At 32.9% G+C, this 25,314-nt stretch overlaps 2 protein-coding genes and 3 long non-coding RNA genes across 13 annotated transcripts; 1 reads left to right on the top strand and 4 right to left on the bottom strand.

Annotated features, from left to right (window-relative positions):
- Positions 1 to 375: 375 nt before the first annotated feature.
- Positions 376 to 1,147, bottom strand: LOC117241722. The gene is made up of 2 exons (XR_004495103.1): positions 744 to 1,147; positions 376 to 610 (listed from the first exon to the last, which is right to left on the bottom strand). It is a non-coding gene; the product is annotated as an uncharacterized LOC117241722 (long non-coding RNA).
- A 5,311-nt stretch (positions 1,148 to 6,458) lies between these two features.
- LOC117241716 (zinc transporter ZIP3-like) lies at positions 6,459 to 23,146 on the top strand. Of its 8 annotated transcripts, none has more exons than XM_033507745.1 (8): positions 6,459 to 6,475; positions 12,385 to 12,639; positions 13,022 to 13,189; positions 13,285 to 13,446; positions 13,535 to 13,696; positions 13,946 to 14,153; positions 14,245 to 14,371; positions 21,637 to 23,146. In XM_033507745.1, the coding sequence occupies exons 2-8, from the start codon at positions 12,413 to 12,415 to the stop codon at positions 21,924 to 21,926; spliced, it is 1,344 nt and encodes a 447-aa protein (XP_033363636.1). In that variant the 5' UTR covers positions 6,459 to 6,475; positions 12,385 to 12,412; the 3' UTR covers positions 21,927 to 23,146. The 8 variants fall into 8 exon arrangements, with proteins under 8 accessions (XP_033363636.1, XP_033363632.1, XP_033363637.1 ...); XM_033507741.1 differs by lacking the exon at positions 6,459 to 6,475 and adding an exon at positions 6,530 to 6,692; XM_033507746.1 differs by lacking the exons at positions 6,459 to 6,475; positions 21,637 to 23,146 and adding exons at positions 6,530 to 6,692; positions 17,781 to 18,116.
- LOC117241724 lies at positions 7,846 to 13,010 on the bottom strand. 2 transcript variants are annotated; one of them, XR_004495107.1, is made up of 6 exons: positions 12,922 to 13,010; positions 10,018 to 10,163; positions 9,863 to 9,958; positions 9,619 to 9,794; positions 8,745 to 8,908; positions 7,846 to 8,668 (listed from the first exon to the last, which is right to left on the bottom strand). It is a non-coding gene; the product is annotated as an uncharacterized LOC117241724 (long non-coding RNA). The 2 variants fall into 2 exon arrangements; XR_004495106.1 differs by having other exon boundaries at positions 9,687 to 9,794.
- On the bottom strand, positions 17,991 to 20,544 carry LOC117241721. The gene is made up of 5 exons (XR_004495102.1): positions 20,062 to 20,544; positions 18,671 to 19,431; positions 18,401 to 18,578; positions 18,238 to 18,315; positions 17,991 to 18,127 (listed from the first exon to the last, which is right to left on the bottom strand). It is a non-coding gene; the product is annotated as an uncharacterized LOC117241721 (long non-coding RNA).
- LOC117241720 lies at positions 23,095 to 25,266 on the bottom strand. The gene is made up of 3 exons (XM_033507752.1): positions 24,945 to 25,266; positions 24,315 to 24,437; positions 23,095 to 24,232 (listed from the first exon to the last, which is right to left on the bottom strand). The coding sequence occupies exons 1-3, from the start codon at positions 25,103 to 25,105 to the stop codon at positions 24,055 to 24,057; spliced, it is 462 nt and encodes a 153-aa protein (XP_033363643.1). The 5' UTR covers positions 25,106 to 25,266; the 3' UTR covers positions 23,095 to 24,054.
- Positions 25,267 to 25,314: the final 48 nt, after the last annotated feature.

The following is a 25,314-nucleotide window of genomic DNA, read 5'->3' as shown; positions in this document are numbered from 1 at the left end:
TCCAAATTCTACGGAAAAATATTTCTCGTCGTTCATTCATTCAATGAAATTGCTGATTAGACTTCGCAAGAATGTATAATTGCAACATTAAATTAAAAAGAAAAATTCATTCGTTTAATACAATGGAATAAAGGCGAAATAAGTTTTCATTTATCTTAATTTAACAAAAATTAATTTTATAAGATTATAAAGCTTAAGAAATTTGCTTCCGGTTGAAGAACGGTCTAGCTAATGTCTATTTCTCATTACAAGATTTCTGAAATAGAAAAAAGATCGTGGAATTGCTTTTATCCTTGACATTTAGTGATTTGCCAATCGCTGTTGTTTTTAACAGTACCAATATTCTTACTCACGTAGAACATATTCTCACGTATCTTATTTTTCTTTCAGTCCCTCTTGTCTTTATTTCCAATGATAATTCTTTATTAAACATTGGACTTGAATACAATATTGCATTAAATATTTTATACACTTGATATGTAGTTTTACCTTAAATTTTGTCTTCCTTCGTTCTTATACTGTGTAATTAATGTCTTCAATGATTTTTGGTTATAATAGATCCCATTTCTTATTATATATATAAAAGTATAATTTTCCACGAATATCCGCACTCTAATAATAATTACATTCGCATTACAATTTAGTTAAAAAACATTAAAAGATATCGTGTATTACAATTTAATTATTTCAACCCTGTTACTTATATGCATATCGACCAAAATAGTAATAGAATTACATTTTACTTAAATTGATAGAATATGCGGTAAGATCACGCAATAATTCTGTCTTCCGCTTTCTCTGTCCCCTTTTTAAACGCAATTTCTATCAAGTTCCACTGGAGGACCGAGTTTCCGTTCACTTCCTTGTGCGATGACCTCTAGGAAGAAAATTGCTGACCATTTGCCGCAAGATGCATCAACCACGTCAAACATTTATTACCACCAGTTATGTACACACATAAACCTCTCGGAGGATAAACCGATCAACTCGAGTTTTCGACAATTGCTTAACTTCATTAAATAAGTACACAATTAATGTTCAATTCTTAAGAAACAAATGATTAACTTCCACAAGTTCATTCTAAAGTAAATTTAGAAACCAGTGTTTGTAATATCTAGGCATATTTTTCTAAACATAATTTGAGGAAACAAAAGATAGACAGAAATTTGCTTTACCTACCAAAACATTACAAGAAATATTTTTAATATTCCCGTATATATATCTTTGCATATTATGTATATTCCGTGCATTTTTGCATAAGTGCATAAAAATCCACGGTTTACTGATCAGAAAATTCTAGATTTTTATAATGTAGCGTAGCATATCTTGTATAGTCGCTTTTCTGTATTTTTGAGTTTATAGAGTTGATCAGCGTGACTTCTGAATGGCTCATATATCGCGTGAAACAACGACCTGTCGCGTGGGCAAAGAACAATTGAAATAGACGGATTCCTCCTATTACCAATAATCTCCAAAGAATCTTCTAATTGCGGATAATACATTGGTAATTCCCTTATTACGCGATCAGTCAGATTTAAAATGAAAATTTTTTTTACAATAGCCGTCTAATGTGTTCCTTTATATTTCCGATTATAATACTGCTTCACAAAAAAGTATAAAAGATATAAAAGAAAAATTACCATAGGAATGGTACCAAACATATTAAATCATTCTCCAATGAACATTCTCTTATAGTTATTATATGTACATATATTATCTTATCTCTTCTTTATTTATTTTTGTTTTCTTCTATTCGACCATACATTAATATTATTCGATTATTCTCCATAATTATGATAAACGATAACATTTTCTTAGAATTATTGTTTTTCTCCATTTTCCTGTTTCCTCCTTTGTTTCCTCGTATTCGATAATATTCTCAAGGAAACGTTAAAGAATAAAGTTCATAAATAATGGCATTATTTTGTGGAACATGATTCAACATACAAACAACTGCAAGTTGTGAGATAAAAATGGAGATTAGAGAAGACCGTGTCTGATAATTGGTTACGATGAAACGCCACACATACATTTTCCTTTACTTATTCTCTTCTTTTTTATACGGAGTAATATCGCGTTTCCTGCATGTCAGCGATCCATGCTTGTCCCAACTAGCAAAATTGCAGGTCACGCGTAGCTATGCGTGCGAAAAAGATAATCGGAGTTAACTGCAAAGAGCAGCGGCGCGACGAATCTCTGGATCTGAATCGCTAAGGAAATTCCTCTTGTAGACGTCTTTATAAACACGCAATGATGTTCTACGATTCCAAACGGACTGCTTCATTCTCTCGTATGCGCAATATTCTTTTAAAAGCTTTGCTAGATCAGTTAGTATAGGAAATTGATTTTTCTTGTTAAATGAGTACAATTATTTAAATATTCTAGATGATTTTTGGAGTTTTCGCATCTCTACGATTTTATACGTCATATACTTTTTCATTCGTAATAATATACAACTAAATCAGAGTTAGATAAGGTTTGATTTAAGTAGTAATGTAAATTGCTTTTGTAAACACTAGTAATAATAATGGACATGTTCTCTTTTATTACGCAGTATTTTCCGATTGTTTCGCCGATTAATCGTGACATTACGTACCTCGAAAAATCATAATTAGATACAAGAAGTCTTAATTATTCTTTTAATATCTCATATATTATATATACGATTACATATCAAATTCTCATTGGCATTTGTTAGGCTTCTATTTAGTTTGTAAGCTGAACATCTAATTGCTTCTCACCATAGGGTCTTTGGTAACTTCCTCTTGATGAACTTGATCCTAGTTCTATTATAGACTTGCCATTTTGCTGGGGTGTGTATGGGCACATACACTAAATCCTTATTACTCGTGATTTGCAGTAGTTTTTGAATGAACTTGATGTGAATTCTTTACCATTATCTAGTCTTACATTTTTTACTACTATTCCTCATTGGGTTTTAATTTCTGCTATCTAATTTTTAAAATTTTCTTCAGCTTCATTCTTTTGTTTTAATAGATACATTATTGTAAAGTAGGTGTAGTCATCTGTCACCACTTGAAAATACCTATGTCTATCTAGAGTACATGGAGTTACTGATCCTGATGTATTGGAGTGTATCAAATCTCCTATTTTTTGAGATTGTTTCTTTCTTTCACAAAAAATGGGTCTTGCAGCTTTGCCTTCCACACACATGGAGCAATTGTCACTGTTTATTGGTAGTCCTAGAATTCTCATACCTTTTTTATCCAAATGGCCAACTCTCTGCGTCACAGTTCAGCCTTTTAGATCTGACTTGCTTCCAAACTTACACAAACCTCATCTTTTTTAGGCCTTAATTTCAAGATATGTAGGTTATTCCCCTTTTTGCAAAATAACATGGTTTTTTCCCACAATTTCTATGTCTTCCATGCCAAATATCACCTTATAGTTATTTGAATTAGTTCCCTTACTGACAAAAGGTTATGTTCTAGTCCTTTTACTATTAGACCATTTATTCTTACCTATTACTCTTTGTACATTGCAACAAAGTCACCTTTCTTTGTAGCCTTTATCTTCACTAGTTATATGGATTTTTACCTGTTCCTGTAACATTTCTATATTACTTATATATTTTTCCATATTTGCCTTCGTTAAATATGCAGTTACACTTGAATCCAGTATAAACTCTGTAAATTTACTCTTATTGCAACTAACTATGCTGCTTAAGATCACAAATGAGATTTTGTCCTTAATAGATTGATTAGCTGTCTCTGATCTCCTTGGTCAATAACCCCTATCTCTGAAGGAGCCTCAATCCCTATACAAGTTTCTGCTGGTATTTGGTCTCTCTTTTGCTCTACATTCACTTATTTTGTGACCTATTCTACCACATTTAAAGCAAGCAAATAGGAAGACTTTGAATATTACCTGGCCATTATTGCTTTTCTTATTCAACATCTTGCTCATCATTTTTCACTCCTCATTAAGCAGCCTAGTTTTGACAAAGTTTAAAGTGACTTCTTTATTATTCATTGTCTCGATAGCAGTTATCATAGTGTTATAGTCTTCAGGCATTGTCTACAGTAGATGACAAATTTTATCAGATTCATCTATTTTGGATTCCACATTTTCCATCTCCTTTATGATGGTGTCAAATTTTAAGAAAAAATTTTTCATTTTGTCCATACTTCAATGAAAATAGCTTTCTCCTTAAATGCAACTTTGAAAACGTGCTTTTTCTCTCAAACATATTTTGCAAAATCTTTTCTTTTGCAGTGAATGCACCTTTCACTAGATATAGATGCTTGTCCATAATACACTGCACCACTATTGACTTGGCTTTTGCGTCTTTTAATATAAAACTCCTTCTATATTTATCCCGCGCGAATGACGGGATTTCGACGCATAACATATCATCTTTCTGTCTTTCAGTCAACAGGCATTTAACTCGAAATTTCCAGTTATTGAAATTCTCTGCGTATAACTGGGGAAAATACTGTGCTGAATCCATGTTCTCTTTTGAAATACTCTTTTTGAAACTCTGATCTTTTATCTTTTTGTTATCCGTGATTACCCTCCCGATTGTCCGTTAAGGCATTTCTTTCGTTTTCTCTTTTATTTCTACCTCTTTTACACCTACTCTGGGCTCATAACCTGATGAGATTAATCAATCAAGCGTAAAATTGTAAAATAAAAAGTATAAATGTATTTAGTATATTGAAATAATAATTGTACACGAGCCAAGTTATCTATACGTTCTTTGTTGCACGCTGTTCTCACATTCTCTCTGTACACACTCGGAAATCATGCTTTCCCCCCTAATTCACTCACCCCTTTTTGGTTAACATATGGCTTATACTACGTTAGTCAATTCGGGTCCCAACAATGTTACTTTTAAAAAATTACACAAATACTTGACCATTTAATGTTCAGTACAAATCCTTATCTTTTACCTGCATTGTAAAGTTTTCTTTTCAATATATTTATAATTCAATCCGTGAATATAAAAATATACACGAAACGAATCGACTACTTCGACCGTACGTACACTCTTATCAAATAGTATATTTTCGCAAATAAGTGTGATGTAAGATTTATCGAGAAGAGGAAGGACGAATCGGTAAGAACCAAGCTATAGCAGCTGATTGGTATTCACCTTGGAAGATTATATAATTAACAGCATAAAAGAAGATACGCAATAGAAAGGAAACAGAGAACGGATGGCATGAAAACAAATTTGGTCCCACATAAGCAATTCATTGGCACAGCTGTAGCTTTTAATGATATTACATAGGTAATGATGAGACTGCGAACGTTTATGCATTTATAGAATAAGATGTAAATATTGAATGATTATAGAAGAAGATGTAAATATTCGCAAACTATAAACAATATGCAAATATATATGAAATATTCAAAGTTTAGTACTTCCTAGAATATTTAATAGATAAAAGAATTTTCTAACTAATTGTAAGCGAACGCAAGTTGGATGAGTTATGAGAAATTGTTGACATTTTTGTATGATTATTGCATCGATTTGTTTCTAAGCAATTAGAATAAATTTTACAACATGAGCGGCGATACAATCAATCACTGATTTCAAAACTGTAAGTTGATACAGCGAAATAAGATAACTAGATTGCGGTATTTTCCCACATTAAAATGCAGTTAAAATATTTCATCTCTTTCGATGGAACGTTTATTTCTATTATTAAAGGAGTCTTTATTCTTGAAGATTTCAAAATTCTCACAGCGTCTAAATCAAAGAGCTCATAGCAAAAACGGACCTTATCATATTTATAGACTACTTGAATAGAGTTCAACATTTAGGAGTTTGGATCGAAGATTACGTTATAATCGATAAAGAAGAAAAAACAACTTCAATAGGACTGTTATTGTCTTTCTACTAGCAAGATTGTTATTTTATCAAGATATTATAATCATTACTTTTTTAGACAGTAGTTCACATATTGTGTCCATTAAATTATTCAATAAATTCAAATCTGAACTTCTGAACAAATCTGAACAGAAACCTAATCCCAATCTGTCGAAAATAGGATATTCTTTCATTTTCCTAAAAGAAAAATAAAAACTGGAAAGGGTACTTTTCGTTATTCCTTCAGCTTCTCGTCATATCAGATCGTCAGCAGCATTTGGTTTATCTTATATTACCCTTTTATGCGTATATATGTATGACTGTCAAACTTGAAAAAATATTCTTATCGTAAGAAGAATAGTACATAATAACTTGCATTTTGCATTAGATAATTTATGCCACGAGTGACTCAGTATAAAGAGTCAGGTGGACCACTACTGATTCAGGGTGGTTTTTATCCTGACCTATCAACATTTTCTCCCTTTGATCTTGGCATGGTCATTAACTAGATACTGGCAACAGGCTATTTATGAATGCAACACACGTGACCCGGGGTGAATCGACGACTTAACCCGTAGCCAGGAATCCCCGGATAAAGGCGGGACGCGTACGCACACACCAGGGAATCCCGATAGACAGGTATGAAAGTTTCCTCCGCCGCCTCTGCTTACTCTCTCCCGTGCAATACTTACTGTTCTTCATTCACTCGTCCGACTCAGTGCGTTGCGATTCGCCGCAACTCTTACAAGTGCCATTTACGTCGTCCTCCGTAGTGTTTGAAGTTTGGTAGTCTGTTCACCTGTGAAAACTGTTTACTAATTATCCAGGATATTATACATATGTATAATAAACATTAGTAAGTCTATATTACAATTGATTATTTACAATAATATACTATGTAGATGATCCATTTATCCTTTTGATCAATGTGTTCACTCCATGAGGTTCATTCTGTGGTTCCTTCCATTATGGATGGATTCAGATGGACTTTGTTCTATAAAATAGTTTGTTGTTTTTTGATGAAGTTTAAAGATGTTCTATGATTTCTTATTCATGGTCATTTTTGATCGATCGTTTTGTTTAAAAGTTTTGCTTGTGAGTTTCATTTAGAATTGATTTTTGACAATGTAGTTTGTATTCCAACGTTTGTTGTCTTCTTATGTTTATCCACATGGTAATGTTTTCATTGAATGTCTTTTTGTGACAGAGATAACAAAATTTTACTGTATAGCACGAGTACGTTCAATTATTAATTCAGTGTTCGATGAAAAAATGATAAACAAAGATTGAAGTTTAATGTAATTAGTGCTACATTACGTATTAGACAAAATTATCGTAAAATGGTTATGGTGAAACAGTGGCTGCTCGCTGTCAGAAATATTTTTGATGACCAAGTTGACTAATATTCACTGCCTAATTTCGCCTTAGAGAATTCGCTACATTACTACCTGTCATTGAGATTATAGCATCATATTTCAACTTTATCTTTAGGATCTGTCAGGATCTAGTGTATAAAATTTCAAAGCCTTGTTAAAAAGCAACATTGTTCCTTTTCCATTCAAGTAACAAAGTATGTTTTATTATCACGCCTTTATTCTTGATGTCAATAGTTCAATAATCTCCAGGCAGTCCAGTTTAACAATGTAGCAGGTGCGAGAAAGCACATCATTGATCATCATTCGATCATTTATAGTTACTGAAAATTGTCTGTCTGATCGGTTATCTTAATTACGTACCGCGAAGCATCTTGTAATAGCTGCCTCGCTGATGAAACAGTTCAACAAAGCTCAATAACAGGCCAGTACGATTTTCATTGAAACGAATGGTAGAAGTGTGACAAACCTTGAATAGTTCAAATAGAAACGTGTTCAATTATGTTCAATATCGTTAAATTGCACAAAAAGATCGTATTTGCATTCCTTTATGACAATTTTCATTTAAGGCTGTAATCTATTTTGGCTCGATTAATTGACCAAGGTCAGCAAGCAATACTTCCACTTCATAATACACGTATAGGTAATTCAAAATAATTGTTTAAAATTATTAATTTTTTAAGTTACTCAAATCTGATTGTATTATTACTACATTCACGCATTAAGTACTTTTATAGACAGTATAAATTAATTATACTACATGATGATAAATTGTATAAATTAATCATAAAATATACACAGTACATATTATGAGCATAGTTATACATATACTCATTAGATAGAATCTAATTATTCGATAAATTAAAAAAATTCTGCAGCTTTTACAAAAAGGCAATTGAAATGTGCAGCGAAATAAGCGAAGTGAGGATTCCGATACCTATATCATTTATAATGAGATAAGTGCTATATTTATCCTTGTTTATCCTCCTTTGTAATTAACATAATCACAGATACCTATCACCTATCGCTCCTCACATTTATACATGAATGATTAGTAGGCTATTCACATTCAAGTAAATTATTAGATTATTCAAATAATGATGATAACACAAAAACATGAATTCATTGAACACTACAATTTAATTAAAATGACTCATGAAAAGTAATGAACGACTCAAGACGAAAAATGGCGTTCGAAAAAGATTTTTAAACAGTTAGCAAAGCGTTCCAAATGGAACAACCTCGAAACGACGATGCGCTACAGCTACGGAAAGGGATCGCTATATGTATGTACAAACTATGGGGAAAAACGTTGGAACTCGTTACCGTTCCTGTTTTTGGACCATTATGCCAGCCAAAACTGGTTTCGCTGATACGCGTACAGCTGGTGGACATTGACTGACTAGTCAGTCGACTACCCTAGTGTCCTTCAATAATCGAAACGTATTGTCTCAAAGATCTGTAAATATAATTAATTTTATACTTGCCGTATACTGTGTCATGTTATGATAGAGCTAAAAAGCTACTTTTTATACCGATTTAAAATTTTAATGGAAAACTCATGTATATATATCATTTAGATGTTGACGCAATCGCAATATTTTTTAACGAATGGCTTCTGTTTATCGATCAGATAGTTCGAAAAAATCAGATCGAGAGTTAATCGAGAGTAGTTTCGTTCTTCTCTCCTTAATTTTACCTGCAAACGAATGTAAATTAGTTTAAAAAGAAGCTAAGTTGTTGTTAGATTAATAATAATTGAATGCGTAAATTAGTTGGTTCCATAAATACAATAACAAAAACTTTAACTACTACAATAAGTGTTTGATTATGATAATTACATCTTGAACCAAGATCTGTAAGTAGTAGAAATTAACAACTGAAAAACACACGTGCACAGATAAAGTAAACGTCGAGGAAAAAATATGTCATCTACTGAAGTGTGCAAATATCGGCAACGTATAAGTACCAATTTATCTATGGGAAACATCCACAAATTTCCAATTACTTGTTTTTAAATTCTTTTAATCAATCGATCTGCTATCTTGATAAATACAATATTATCAAATTTCCTATTTTTCATATCTACTAGTTACATCGAAGCAGTCGTAAAAGATATAGAAGGTAAAGGAAATAACCGAAAAAAGGTTCGTTGTACAATAAGTTCTTAAAAAGATTTATATAAGCTTCTGAAATTATGGCAATTTCTACGCAACATAAAATTTGTAAGAAAGGTTTTACTGAGTTGATAATAAGGTAGATAACATTAAAACGCCGCTGGGCGCAATTTTATTATCCCAGAGAAATAAAGTAGTGAACGTGAAACTTCAATAAGGATTGCTGGAATCGCGAGAGGAAAAAAGGTTGCAATCTATCGTTCACAATGATTTCAGAGGTTGTGTAGTTTACCTTGGATAAACGCAAAAGTCATTTCTTCCCTCTTTGTTTTGCCAAAGGAGCATAGCGAGTGTACTTACTTTCACTGTACTCGCGGTACTAAGTAGTACCATCTGTACTCGGCACTCGTTTCCTCCGCTCCCACATTTAACGACCATTCAAATCGATTGCTTCTAGTCGAAGGCATCCTGAAAAATTTCAATTTCGAAGGTAAACGGTCTCATATAAATGCAAGTGACTTTCACAGGATACTAACGTTGTGTAAAAAACGTAAAAACAATTACTTCCACAAAGCGTGTTTCAATATCATTGCTGAAGAAATGTTCATGGAATGTTTACGATCATCTGCAAACTAAGCAAAGATTTCACACATTTACACATATATTCGAACCTCTCATGATTCATACTTACTGTCACGACATATGTATCTTTTTTGAAGACAGATGAGTTTCCAGCTAACTCTGCGATAGCACACTCCTTTTTTAGAGTATTAAATGACACGCCAGAATCATTTAGATCCAATGCGACTTTCATATGTTTAAACCAGATAAAAAGTTCTAAAAAGATTCGAAATATTTTAGAAAGAATAGTTGTCACTGTCCTATATGAAAAATTGTATTTAATGATGTAGACATATATAACAATTAGTAAACTTTCCTTTCTTATATATAATTTGTAATTTTACGTCAGCAATTATTACAAATACTGCTTCGATGATTTTCACAAATTTTGCTGTAATCTATACAACAGAATCTATTATTTCGAAAGCTATTGTTAATATACAAAATTGGAAACAATATGTCATTGAAGCGTTGATACTGAGACCATGAAAATCATATACGTATTTACACCCGAATCAAGAATCGTTAAATCTTTATCTGAGATATTATCAGAGATATCGAATAAGATGTGGAGCAGATCCCCTAAATCGAGCGACAACATAATCTTTATCGATTCGTATGTATATCACGTATAACACATCTAATTCAGACTTGCGTCAAAACCGATATTTGTGAATTTTACTTTTTACTTGAAAGATCGCTATCGTTATTTCTACGAAAAGCCCCTGCTATATGCAATCTCTCGTACAAGAAGGCAGGAGGTATTAGGAATCGTCAGTTCCGATTAGGAAACTTAGTACCATTATATGTACATCTTATCTCGACTACTCGCGATTCGAATGATCAAGATAAAAAGCTGGATAGACATTGACGTTACATTCTATTTATACATATATGCGGCCCGTTGAAAGAAATAATTAGTAGTATGTCCACTCCTACGGCTATACGAAACACCTGAAGTGCTTTCAGTTGGGTAATAGCTAACTGAGCGAACAGGTGTCGCGACACATTAAAATCACCACGTTCAAGTATTCGCGAATTTTCAATTGGTGAGTTGACAAGAACGATTTTTAAAAACACTACCATAACACGAAATCAGAAATATTTGTTAATAACGTTAACTGTTTTTCATAATTCTATTATTATGTTAATGTAAACTGAGTATTAAGTACTCTATAATGACTCAAAATTCTCTTATATGGAAGAAGACTTCGTGATAACGACAATTGCAATGCAAAATACATACAATACTTTATCTTAGCATGGAAGTGTAACTAAAGATTTGTTGATCTTAGTTAATCACAGTGATAATTCAATTACTGTCAGTACGAGTCAAGTTTTTCATTGCATCTACATACACTGTACATTATTCTGACATCTAGTTGCGGAAAACAACGAGCCGCGATAAAATAAAACTACAAAATGTTCATATTTTTCGTGTAAAAGATATCTCTTTATAAAAGAGAAGCGACCATCATTTTCTCAATTTTGGAAAAATGTGTCGATATTTAAAATATGCTTTTCTGTTATATATTATTGGATAAAATGCCTTATCTACAATTGAAGTAGACTTAAAGTATTTTACGCTTGATATGGCTACCTTAATTACGAAATATTCACGTCAGTATCGATTGTTAACAGCAATTTCAAGTGAGACGTAATCATAACCTGATTCCGATCTTTGAAATTCAATATCTATGGCTATAACTTATTTGGCCATCTAGCCCCCCATTTCTTGATTCCAGTAACAATAGCGTTTTTTTTTCTTTTTAACTGAAATAAAAATTTATGTTGCTTTGTATACAAATCTTTATAGCACGTTTTCACGTTTTTAAAATATAAGTTCACATTGTATGAGATATGGATTATCTACAATTGTAAAAAGAACATAATAATACCAATATGACATTAATTTCCTTCGAGGTAAAATATTTATGGAGTTCCAGGTTCAAGGATAATCGATAAACAAAGTTTCTATTAAATTTATACCGTTTTCAATTTATATATAGTCGATGCTATAATAACGATCGATAATATAAGATCTTGAACGATCGTATCATATAAGATGCAATATATACGAAAAGACTATTTTAAATCATAGCAAAATGTATTTATAATAATAGTTTTAGTTATTTTAATGATGCGTAAATAAATGAAGTGTGCATTAACACCGAAACGAATCCAATTACGTACATACTCAAACTTACGTTATTTTCAAAGATGTTAAAAAATTGAAATTTAAAATATTCGATTTACAGAAACAAAATATTTGTTGTTTAAAAAGTTCCTTAATTTTTGTCAATCTTTTTTACATTTGTATTGCTACTATTTTTCTAAAATAAAAGATGTTGATTGGTAACTAAAAATTAAAAGTGTTAATTCTCTACAGGTAACCAAATATAAATATGCAAACTACACTCATGTTCTTTATTTGTAGAACATCTCGACTGTCAATAAGGCAAAATATGTCTCCGTTAGAAGACAACACACTTATACAAAGGCTAACGAATACCGTTCATTTGCTTCACAAAGATAATGAAGATGATCACGAAGATAAAAACATGTCGAATATACTGGTCGCGAAAGGAGTCACGATGGTCATATTATGCACAGTAAGCATCGCCATGGGCATTCTACCAATGCGAGTGGCGAGGCGGTTGAAATGGAACACTTCCGGTGTTGAAAATCCTAGGTATCGATACAATCAATAATAAATGATATAATCGTAATTCTTTATTTGTTAACTTCACTCAATGAATGATATCCTTTGACTCGCATGCCCTCCCCACCCACTACCAAACAATTATTTCGTTTTAAAATGTGAGTCCTTCTTGATCAAACTAATAATTTACTCAAATGTGCATCATGCTGTATACATTAAAAGTAAACGTCTTAAATACCAAGATTTGCACATTATATTATCACTATGGTGATTACGATATATATACACAGTTTTGTGTGTTGTAATACTTACCAAAAATAACCTCTATAACGTAATTTCACATACGAATGTAAAACTCTGAAACTGAGTCGATAAATTTGTGACGTGTTAAAAATCGATTATGTTGTAATAGGTCAATGAAATTGGTAAGCTTGCTTCTGGGATTCGGCGGTGGCGTTCTTTTCTGCACGACGTTTCTTCACTTGCTGCCGGAAGTGAAAGAAGGGTTAGAGCATCTTGCAGCAGACGGAAAACTTCCGGAACTCAATTTCTCTTTGGCTGAGACGCTTACTTGCACTGGGTAAATAAAATAAGATTAATGTATGTCCCTGTAAAAATTTAAATTAGAGGATAATGTTTAAAGAATATTTAATAGTATATTATACACTTTTGTAGCTTTTTCATCATGTATTTGGTCGAAGAATCAGTACACACACATTTACGAAAGAAACAAGCACACAGAAAAGAAAATTCGAATAAGGATGTTACCAAGAGTACCAACGAGTTGGTTGAAAATGGACAAACATTGGCAAATTGCGTCAGTGGGCACTCACACTAGTAAGCAAGATACTGTTTATCTATCAGGTGTCGTGAATCTTATGTAAATTAAACGAGTGATGATGAATACATACATTCGTTGTTGTAGCAACGGGCACGGTCATTCGCATCACCTACCTGTCATAATGGATGAAAAAGACGACTTCGTCATAAGTTCACTACGAGGATTATTAATAGTTCTGGGTTTATCCGTGCATGAATTATTTGAAGGACTCGCTATCGGTCTAGAAAGTTCAGCCTCCTACGTTTGGTATGTTTGGTTTCTATTAAACGATAAAACAAAATTTAACTACAAAACGGAACAAAATCGTGATATTAAGATTTCCAATGTTATCTGGAATTTCAGAAAAAAATTTTTAAACAATATTTGAAAAAATCCTAAATTAATAATAGACTAATAATCGCGAGCTTTTTTTCAACTGATAATCGTCAAATCGATTCATACGTAATAATATTTAATATTTGCTAAGATTGTTAAAAATGTAAATTTCGTTTCTAGGTATATGTTTGCGGGAGTGGCGGCTCACAAATTCGTGATAGCATTCTGCATTGGTTTGGAGCTAATTGCTTCCAACACCAGGCAGTACCTTTCGGTGATCTATGTTTGTACATTCGCGATTGTTTCTCCTTTAGGGATTGCTATAGGAATGTTTTTAGTTGGTGAAGAAAGTGCAACTGCCAATGGCATACTTCCAGTCCTACTCCAGGTATAAATGATACACACTTTTATAGTTTTCTATAGCGTATTATAATAAAAAATTATGTAATTGAAAAATTATGTTTGTTTAATGCGTATAGGGTTTGGCGTCTGGTACTTTATTGTATGTAGTATTTTTCGAAATACTCCAGGAGCATAGAACTGGCCTCCAGCAATACATATCGATCCTATTTGGGTTCGCTGTGATGTTTGGATTACAGATACTAAGTAAGTATAAAATTTATTTTGAAGTAAAACTTGCGAGTATCTTAAACATATCCTTATGTGTAAATAAAAGTAAATAATCGAAGATTAGATATAAAATAAAATAATTGTCCTTCTACTAAAGTTGTCGCGTAAACATCTACTACAAGTAAGAAGCGTTTAAGCTTTAAATGAGAGATAAGTTCAGTGTACTTAAAAATGTCTAATCTTTCAATTACGGCTTCGTTCAACGATCGAAGCCGTCTCTGTAAACATCGTTAATTTACGATTACAATGGACTTATAATACATTAAAATAAATTAATCGATTCTACCACAACGAGACATGGACGACCATGATAGATTATAGGATAACAGAAGCGAATGCGTGGAAATTATCACACTCTTATTTGACTCTTATCGATTACCAGTGCGGTCAGTAGTCGGTTATCGACTGCTACAGCACACAATTTGATCTTAATAGAGCAAAAAGCTGACGCGTCGAGGTCAATGTACGAGATGTCGTTATTGAAAGAAAGAAAATGAGAAGAAAGACTAACTTTTCAAATAGTGTTTAAATCATCAATTCAATTAATAATGGAACTGGTTATAATAGCAATTATTATTATCGATATAGGAACAAATTTTTTGGTTTATGTTTAAATTGTACTTAATCCAATGTTAAGTACAATCGAGCTTCTACTTCTAATCGAATTATTATTTAATTAATTTAGAGATTATAAAGACATTAACTATATAACAAAATAATGCGTTGCATGATTGATTACTTAAACTTTATTTGATAAAATTTTCATTTCATCAAACATTACCAAAATATAATGAATATTATGTGAAAAACAACCTACACGTATGATAATAATGTTTTGAACCTACGTCACGTAGCAAAACAAGAGCTGTTTCTGCATCAATGATTTAATTCTGTATTGCCATTATGGAAACGCCTTTCACCATGAAACTGCTTCACCCAATTAAGCACAAGCATACTTAATTCGTAGTCGACATAGACGTTTATGTGGTAAACCTGATCAAACTAGAACTGATTTAAGTTTGTAGTACAAAACTGCTCTCAAAGATCTCAGGGTGAATAATTTAATAGAAGAGTGTACAATAATTACTTTTACTCCACAACTATTGAATTCCAGGCTTAGAAATTTGTAATTTACAACACAATTCCCTACTTTTGAAATTCGTGCAAAATTCTACAAAAAAAAATGCAACAGAATTCTCAAATCTTATTCCACTTATAGTAACATTTCTACACTATAAAAAAGATCTTAAAACGAATTTCCAACATCCTCGAAGTAACAACACATTTATCCAACTACTCATTCTGCTCACCAAAATTATTAAGCATACCCAGCCTCGCAACCGATCGATCCATCGATCAATGAAAACAACAATCGCCCAGCCGCTACCTACATGCACTTCAAGCACGCGATGCTTGCCAATCATTCATTCTGCCCGACGAGTCGCGTTCGCTATCAGGTCACCAAACAGTCGCGTCGGGTTCATGCATCTGCGAGGAACATTTACATACATGCTAGCTGTGGCACGCAACCATCCAGAGTGGTGACAGCACCGTGTACACATAGGGAAAGGAGAGAAACGAACACTAGCCTGGTAGGGAAGCGATGTGTCTAATGGAAGGGGAAGAGAGCAGGAAACGGTGCGCTACGTAAGACGCGAGGGGATTGTGAGTCGAGTGGCCAACGAGCCCCGGAGTATCCGATTCACCGTCGTACCGCGTGGAACGGGTATCATTCCTTCTGGCGCTCGTTTATACTGTTCCCTTGAATCCTCTTCGCGATTCCCAGAAACAGTGATCTCCTCGCGATATTACCGGCTAGAGTGCACGGCTGTAGAATGCGTCCGGGGGGGGAGTATCGGCAACTAGATGCTCATTTCGCAACCAGACGCTGACTCGTTCACGCTTTCCGAAGGAAAAGTAAAGTATTGCGACACGAAGTAACGAGTGTAGTTTCAGGTAGCAGTTTGAATTTAGGATATCTTACTTTCCACAGAACTTTTTTATCGAGTTAATACTCGAATAGATAGAGTTCCTCTTAGTAAAAGAACATATAAATTGCTTCATTATAGATCATAGACCATATACAAGTATAGTGTAATTCATAATAACCATTATTTTGGAATAGTATTGTAGTATATAAGTGAATAATAAAGTTGTAAAGGTTGATAGGTAGAATTGTAGATAAAGAACTCGTGTTTGTCCTTGTTAAGGAATATAGAATCTGAAATGACAGAACGGTATAGTGAGGTATGGAAGACCCTTTAACTTTCATATTGTGTTAATACTTTAGTGAAGGTAACTCGATGGTCTTGCCATTTAAACGTGGTTCACCAGTGGCTCGTGCGTGTGTTAAGTGAAAAAGTGATCGCATCGTTGGTGGATTGACTGTCTCTGGACAAAGAAGAGAGAAGTGTAAACCGCTTAGTAGATAAAACTTGAAGAGGAGGACAAAAAATGAAATGTTAATTGAAGATGATGTAGGAAAGAAAGACGTGATGAATTAATATTAAAAAACAAAAATATAAAAAAGAAATCCGAAGGCTGTTCGTTGAAGTCAACTGTTTACTTTGGAAGACAAAACAAATTGAAACTTACTTAGATTCAAACTTACTTTTTGCAATAAAGTAATAGAAAGAAATAGAGATGGAGGAACCAACAACGGCTACCGTTTTACTGATAGCAAAAATAGGAGCAATGATTGGTCTTGGCTTTGGCTCTTTACTTCTGGGAATGTTACCACTGATTGTCGGACGTTACAGAATGAATCATCGTCAAAAACGAGATCGCAGAATTTTCAGTAATTCCAGTACCTGTACCTCCACATCAATTTCAAACGCCTCTTCCTCCAGTGTAATTTCTGCATCTGCAACGAATTCACAAGTACGTTCCGAATCTATTAAAGTTGTGAAAATATATTATTTGATCCTTAACTGATAAGATTATCTATATAGTTAAAAATTAATATACTTTGTCTTCATATTTTGTCAAAATATTTGGGAGCCTTAAATATCGCATAAAGTAAATAAACTTATGATAGTTTGCAGTATCCTCTTCATATTGTATTATAATGTACATTATGAAGTCATAACACGTAGCTTCCAGCTATTTTGCTATTACCATATCTCATTACCTTATTAGTCGAAGATTAAGTAATTCCTATCTAACAGTCATTTGTTACGATAGTGATTTGATTGAAAAAATTCCTAACTTCGTAAAAAATTTGTCCTCGCAAGTTAATAGTAATATTGAACAATGTATAGAACCTAGCAACGACAATTCTAATTAACCAAGTGCCTTCTCAATGATTAAAAAAAGAAAGAATAACAAAGTCGTTAAAAAACATGAAACGACCGGTAAATTAGAGAGCGTAACATGTAATCTCCAGGGCCTGCAAACATCGTTGCTGCTTTGCTTTGGCGGGGGCGTTCTACTGTTCACCACATTCTTGCATCTAGCCCCGGAGGTCCGCGTGAGCGTAGAAAGACATCAAACGAACGGTCAACTGCCTACTCTAGGCACGCTAAATCTGTCGGAGCTGCTATTCTGCGCCGGATTCTTTCTCGTCTACTTCGTTGAAGAGGCGGTGCACGCAGCGCTGACGGGAAAACCCGAGTCATCGGAGGCGCTACTCTATAGAACGGTGTCCGTACGTAGATGCAACAATCAAACAGGTGCGTCAACAACTACGAATAGTGGTTCCACCACCACGGTTTCCACTACGGCTAGGTCCACCTGGAAAGATGGTAACGACGAGTTAGAAGACGGCGAGAACGAATTAAACAAACGATCTAGACAACACGGCTTGGATGATTTTCGCGGTGCCAAACAAGATAAGATGTTACCTGCCATATTTGTCCTATCTGCCCCTACGGGATTATCTTCCACGCAGCGCAGTCCTCAGGATGGCACGAGATATCCTTCTAATACAGATTATCCAAGAATGAAACATCATGAACATAACCATTCCGTTATAACAAAAAATACATCGATACAAGGATTACTAACCGTACTAGCTTTGTCTTTTCATGCAATTTTCGAGGGTCTAGCAGTAGGTCTAGAACCCTCTATTGGCTCCGTCGTATATCTGGCTGCTGCTATAGCTACGCATAAGTTGGTAATTTCATTCTGCGTCGGTATGGAACTTTACGTTGCTGGTGCCTCAAGTAGAACTACTCTTGGATACCTAACGATATTCTCAATGGTAACACCAATTGGCATCGCCGTTGGATTGGCTCTTGGTCATTTTAAGAATGACAGCGAAAATTTAGGACCTACCCCGACAATACTGCAAGGAATGGCCGCCGGAACGTTACTATACGTGGTTTTCTTCGAGGTGTTAGCACGCGAGAGGGCTAACGAGAAAAGTGGCCTCTTACAGTTGACTGCCATAATTATTGGATTCATGCTGATGTTGGGTCTACAAATCGCGAGTGAGTGTTTCCCGGATAATAATCCGAGGCCAAAGCATGTCGCGCACTGATTTTCATTCATGAAAATCAATTTTCGCAAGTATCTTCCTTTTTCTAATTTCTAATCTGTGACGAAGCTGTAATTGATTGTGTCAAGAATCTGATTTTCTCTATTATCTCCATCTCTTTGTTGTTAGTTTTATCTATTTTCCAAAAGAGTTGGTCTTCAATGGATTAGAAAGGGCAGTATTTTTAGGAATGTGAAAACAAGATATATTCTAATTACTGTTCCTATTAAGAAAGGATTTCTAGTGAAACATTGTCTTAAAAACATGTTATTAATTTTAATTAAGTGGACTAACTTTTTAACATTTATTAAATGTTATTATAATGATACTACTAACTTAGATAATGGACTTACAAGTCCTGTTCTATATGTATATAGAAAAAAGTTCGAGCCTATTATCAAATTAATTGCTTATAATATCAGCCTTCATCAATCGGCGTTTTGGCAACCTTTCATCTTCTTTTCTTGAACCTATCAACGTCGGTGCAAACCTACTGCCGGTACGTCCTTGATGCAATCACCACCCACGTGTTCTCGTAACGCATGGATACCACATCCACCTATCGATTGAGCAAAAAGTCAAGCGGCAACGTTCAAAAAGTCACGGTCACGAAAACCGTAAGAAATCGAATAATATATCGTATACCGGATGTCGCCGATTTTATTTCTCCATCTAACTTTAACTTTTTATCAAAAATAACAAGATTAATCATCAATTCTTATATTACATTCGAAAGATTTTATTTACTGCCTGATAAATTTTTATGAGCGGCGATATATACACGGTGGCTTATGAAAGTATTAGAACTCTTATCATAAAATACTTCCATGTCTATATTGTGTGTATGTGCTATGTAAAACATTTTCACAAATATAATTATGATGGTCAGGATTCTCCATTGCTAATGAAACTTCAAAATGTTTTGAATAATATCTACACATAATATATCTATAAAAAGTGCCTACTAGTATTTAAATACTTTCGTAAACCACTTTGCGTTGTGAATGTGAATTGAGATTATCAATCATTCTTTTGTCATTAAATATCATTCGTGCCAAAATTTACGCATAATGTTGAATGTATGTCCCCTTTAGAAAGGTTATACCAAGAAGACCGATTACGCGAATCACAGACAGTCTAATTTAGTTTAGTTTAGTTTGGTTTGGTTTACATAGTTCAGTTTACTCACTCGCTATTCCTTTTATTTTTTCATTGTCCGAAGACATTCCAACACACTCTTTCAGTTGCAGTTAGGTTAATAACTTTGATAACGGTGGTGGGCAAACGCAATGAACTCCTGCTTCACGGCAACGTTGGTCGTCGCGATGATTTCTCGCGACACGCAGTCACAGACAAAACTCGGATGTACCTATTAACCTATTAATTCACAAAAAGTACGTGATATCATTACCAGCTCGAATAATAAGCACACGCATCTGTACACGTGCGTGCACGACATGTCTTGCAAGTATCTAGAAAGACCGAATTGGAAGATAGACCAATCCGCAGAATTATATTATTATTGTTTTATACTGATTCTTATTTATCCCTTTACAGAGATAATAGCAAAGATTATCGAAGAATTAAGAATAAATTATTACTAGAATACGGATATTAGGTAAATTCATATATTTGAAAAAAGTTAAGGCTTTTTATTTGACCGCCTGCTGAGTGAATATTAGGATTATATTTCACAGTGCGTAATGAAAATTTTCACCCATTAACCACAAATGTTTGCTAGATATAGACCTCCAACGGTACATGTATGGGACACGTTTGCTGCCCATCTTAATAACAGTATGTGAGTTACCTAAGAGGTCTAGACTGAAGACCTACAAGGAATTCATAATAACAATTATTTTTTGCGGAAGTATCACTAGTTATATAATTTGATCTTATGATATACCATGGCGATTGCCTACAAGTCTAGTGAAACGATACAGGTTACATTCGTCAATTTAAAAAGAGATTCAGTAAGCATAAAACGATCTATTGAGCTTGTTTACATTAACAACCGCTAATCTCATTAAGTTTAACCTTTTCATTTGTTGTTGTAACCCATATTATCGCTTCTGTCCTCTTAATCATTATTATTTGTACTAATGGAATGATTTTAGATAGAGTAAATGCCGCAGAATCATACGCAAAATTTTTAGTAATCGATATTTGTTTAAACTTAAAAATTATGATTACTTTATTATTCCTATGTGTTTTATTAGTGAAAGTAGAATTGTTACGATTAACCATGGTTTCAAAAAATTAAATAAAATTACTTACGAAGAATAATGAAAAAAAACCGGCTACGTATAAGCTTTCTCCACCCATGGCAATGACCCAAGACGATATACAATCCGACCGACTTTCGACCGCTTTCTCGACTATTTATCTATGGGATCTATAATTGCCATTTATGGTATACAATTAGAACGGGAAGCTTTCTTCACATAACTAGAATAGTTAAGTTATTACATATCTGTACATCGAGCAGTTCAAATATTTATAGATGTCCGATACATTGTATATAAGGAGGTGTTATCTTTATAACTTTATATAGATTAATTTCAAATCACAGATTAGATCTTATCTACATATTAAGTATAAACGAATAAGTTTTACTTCGGATTAACCGATCAATAAGATCAACCGATCGCTCAGATACGAAAACGCATTTCTAAAACCTATCTATTAAAAGTAAATAAAGTCCCTGAAAGGATAAGCTTTTGATAGTAGTTATTTAAAAAAAATTGTTTCGTTTATTTTACAGCTGCGCATTCTCACTCTCATTCCCATTCGCATTCGCACGATGGACACGTAGACGTACATAGCCACGAGGTTAATCATCAGGAGAATGATCACGATCATAAACTGGATTCCCACGAACACATCTATTCAAATGAAATGAATGAACGAATACTTACCGACAAAATCTATAGAGTAACGGAAAGCATCGCGGAGACTGTCAGCAACGTCCTATCCTCTACGATGAAAACACCAACCGATGTTTCCTTCAGAAGTAGTAGTAACGAAACGACGTTACACTCGAATCGAAGTTAAAACTCGTTTGCGTGACAGGCATCCTTTGACTGATTGTGAGTTACTAGTAGTTCTTTCATGGGATAAATATCTTCTGATTGATACTTACTTTCGAGGATATGTCAACCGAATTCATCGATTATTTCGGAACGACGCATATAAGTAAGAGTAAAAGGGGCCTCGATGAAAGAAGGACAGTATTATGAAACTTTGGTTTCAATCTGGAAGAGGAGAACAATACTCCTGGTTTACAGTTTATACCTATTATGCAGATGTCACCAATTGTGCAAGTACAAATAGTAAACGGTGATATTTGTGAAGTACGATAGAAATCTATCTAAAACAACAAGAAACTATTACCATTGTCATTCAATGACCAAATGTGATACGATTCACGAGTATGTATAGCTGTGCAATCGCGTTACTTACTCCTTTTTCTTTTTTCTTTTTTTTATTGTAATATAAACTGTATGGAATATCCGATATCTTTTACATCATAATTAGATTAAGAAAGGGAGAGTATTTCTTAAATGTTTATACCAATATTTAAAAACTTGCTCATATAATATGCGTATTACATAACATCGCAATGAAATGAGATATATTTTGCTACCGTCAAATATCAATTCTTCCGAAAGTGATAACTTTAATCGTGTTTTTATGATTTTTAATATTTACAACTTTTGTATGTATTAATACTTGTCTTTTTTCTACGCGATTATTGACATTACATGTCATTAAGAATGATAGTACGTCATCATTAATACGAGGAAGATTTCAACATCAAAACATAAGAAACTGTATTCTATAAATATTTGCGATATCACGTTTCTTGTTAATTTTTTCATTTGTATACATATCAGTGTGATATGACAGGTACACCGCTAGGATTTGTAAACATATTTCAGTAACATGCATAAATATCATTTTCTCAAATCAAAGAATCAATTTTTAAACATAAATTATATTTTTCACGACATGTACACAAAGCAATAAATTGAAAAAATATACACAAAATAAAGTATCACATCTTTTAAATAACTAATTGTACCTGTCAGAGTTTTCCATGGCTTTGTCATCTCCATAATATTTTACATTCAATATAAAATAAATAATAATACAAAATTTCTTATAGCATAATTAAATTTGCGACTATATGATAAGATATGAACCACTCGAATTTCATGTGTATTTTTAATACTTTACGTTGATTTTTATTTATTATCATTACTCACATAATATAGCATGAATGCTAGTATATGAACATGATTTGTATATACAGTTATCCTTCGACAAGTAAGATGTACACACATTGTCATACAAATATATTTTGTATATTGCAAAATTTACTAATAAAATAAAAAAAGCTTTGATAATAAACTAAAAGATTTTCCTTTCTCTTATAAATAAATATGTTGACAAATTGTGCCAATTCAAATTTATAACAGAATTTATTGTATAAATAATACAATTTCCTGTTATAGTGCACGCATGTATATTTTTGCAAATCATACACACTTTGTTCTGGTTTGAAACTAATTCTCAATAACATGTTTTTTATTTGTTATACTTACGCTGATTCCAAATACTACATAAGTTATTACAATATAAAATCTTCTGAATTTTTTCTAGTACAACATTTATTAAAACTGCTGAAAAAATGTGCACATTTCTACTATTACTGCTAATCAATTACTTGAATAAAGATGGTATATGTTTTGGAAAATGTGTTCGTGTTAACAAAATTTTTCTTCCATTTTTTCCTATTCTTTTTTTTAACATATAAATTATAATTTCATACATACAAAAAATGTGAGGTATATTTTTAATAATGATATTTAAATTTTTATTTTATATGTCCTCTGTGTAATTGTTAGAACTTGCAAATAATTAACAAATACAAAATAAAAGCAATTCATGATTATTTTCAACATAATTTGACTTGTTATTTCCTGACATTTATAGGACAAAGATCATAGAAAATATAAAAATTTATAAACTTTCAAGAATTCCTTGCTTAGTGTGTAAATTTCTTTCTTTGTTATCAATTCAATATAATCTGCTATTTTACGTTATATTATTGCAAATTTTTTGTTTGGATGCATTTGATATATATTGATCATATGTCAATCACAAAACTTATTTCAATCTACTTTTTTGGTATCTGACTATCAACAAAGTTTAGATAACTGGAACCAACTTTGATGAATGCAAGCCCCGAACTAATACCAATTACTGTACATAGAGTTGGATTAGGTGGTACAATGGATCGAAGTACAGCCCATACTAACACTGATCCAAAGCTCAGTAATACAGCACCAGCAGTACTGTAAGAATTATAAATGAATTTATTAATATCTTGTGTATATTTAACAAAAGTTGAAATATAATACAATGAAAATATCTCACCTATACAAAACTTTTACACTTGTAGAAGCACTTTTCATATGATCACGACTATATATGTAAGAGCCAGTGCCAAGAAGAGCACTTCCCAATAAGAAGTTTGTAATATCTTTTTTTGGAAAGACCCTAAAAATATACAAAAAGGGAAAACGATGAGTAATTCAAAATAAAACAATAAATAATTATGCTCATAATTAAGCGATAAATATTTATACATTTATGTAAAATTTAGAGCTGCAAAAATGATAAAAAGCATATAATATACAAAAATGTATAAAATATTCATAATATTCACAATATAAAATATGTATAATATATCCATAAAAAAATAAAAAATATGAAATTGCATAAACCACTCATGATCGAATACAAAAAATAATACATCAATTAATTTGTTGATTGAATAGCATTGTAAATATAGATCATGACATATATATTTAACGATGACCCTTATTCGACAGAAAAAAATAAATGTTACAGTTAAAAGATTTGAGTAATTTAAAAAAATGCATCGGTCAATATTTTGTCTCTAAAGATTACGTAACATTCCAAGAATTATGAAACCCTACAATTCGATGCGAATGCAATAGAGGTTAACATTTGAATGCAGAATGGGTTCGTTATCTATCTTACCTGATGACAAGACTCGGATTCATCACGTTGATAGATAATGCGGTGTACGAAGCAACGCCGAAAGCGGGAGCGTAAAATTTGACAAGACTACATTTCGTGATCGGCTTTAAACCGAGTTTCTGTAAAATTGTACCGGCACTCGTACTTCCTGCAGCGGCCATTGTTCGTTCGTCTTCGCACAACTGTTGTCAATGAACTACTGGCCAAATAATCGTGTTCATAAATGTAACCTTACGAGAAGAGTGTTTACACGAAGTTCAACCAAATGAATGATACTAAGTAGACCGAATTTAGTGGAACAAGGATAGAAAAATGGATCCCGATAATGTGTTCGTAAATACATATTAGTGCCGTGAATCTATCCTGCAAC

The sequence above is a fragment of the Bombus vosnesenskii genome, unplaced genomic scaffold, assembly GCF_011952255.1.
Source record: "Bombus vosnesenskii isolate JDL3184/JDL3185 unplaced genomic scaffold, Bvos_JDL3184-5_v1.1 scf7180000016261, whole genome shotgun sequence".
Lineage (NCBI taxonomy): Eukaryota > Metazoa > Arthropoda > Insecta > Hymenoptera > Apidae > Bombus > Bombus vosnesenskii.
Note: the sequence above shows the minus strand (reverse complement) of the source record. Positions and strands in the feature narration are given on the sequence as shown.

What these genes read in the sequence shown, in the direction of transcription:
- LOC117241716 (XM_033507740.1), top strand. Translation starts at nt 17,039, where the DNA reads ATGGAGGAACCAACAACGGCTACCGTTTTACTGATAGCAAAAATAGGA. An exon ending in CATCTGCAACGAATTCACAA is followed by an intron (nt 17,276 to 17,780) that starts GTACGTTCCGAA and finishes TGTAATCTCCAG; the next exon opens with GGCCTGCAAACATCGTTGCT. An exon ending in GTTGGGTCTACAAATCGCGA is followed by an intron (nt 18,826 to 21,636) that starts GTGAGTGTTTCC and finishes TTTATTTTACAG; the next exon opens with CTGCGCATTCTCACTCTCAT.
- LOC117241720 (XM_033507752.1), bottom strand. Translation starts at nt 25,105, where the DNA reads ATGGCCGCTGCAGGAAGTACGAGTGCCGGTACAATTTTACAGAAACTC. An exon ending in AATCCGAGTCTTGTCATCAG is followed by an intron (nt 24,438 to 24,944) that starts GTAAGATAGATA and finishes GTATATTTTTAG; the next exon opens with GGTCTTTCCAAAAAAAGATA. An exon ending in AGTGTAAAAGTTTTGTATAG is followed by an intron (nt 24,233 to 24,314) that starts GTGAGATATTTT and finishes TAATTCTTACAG; the next exon opens with TACTGCTGGTGCTGTATTAC.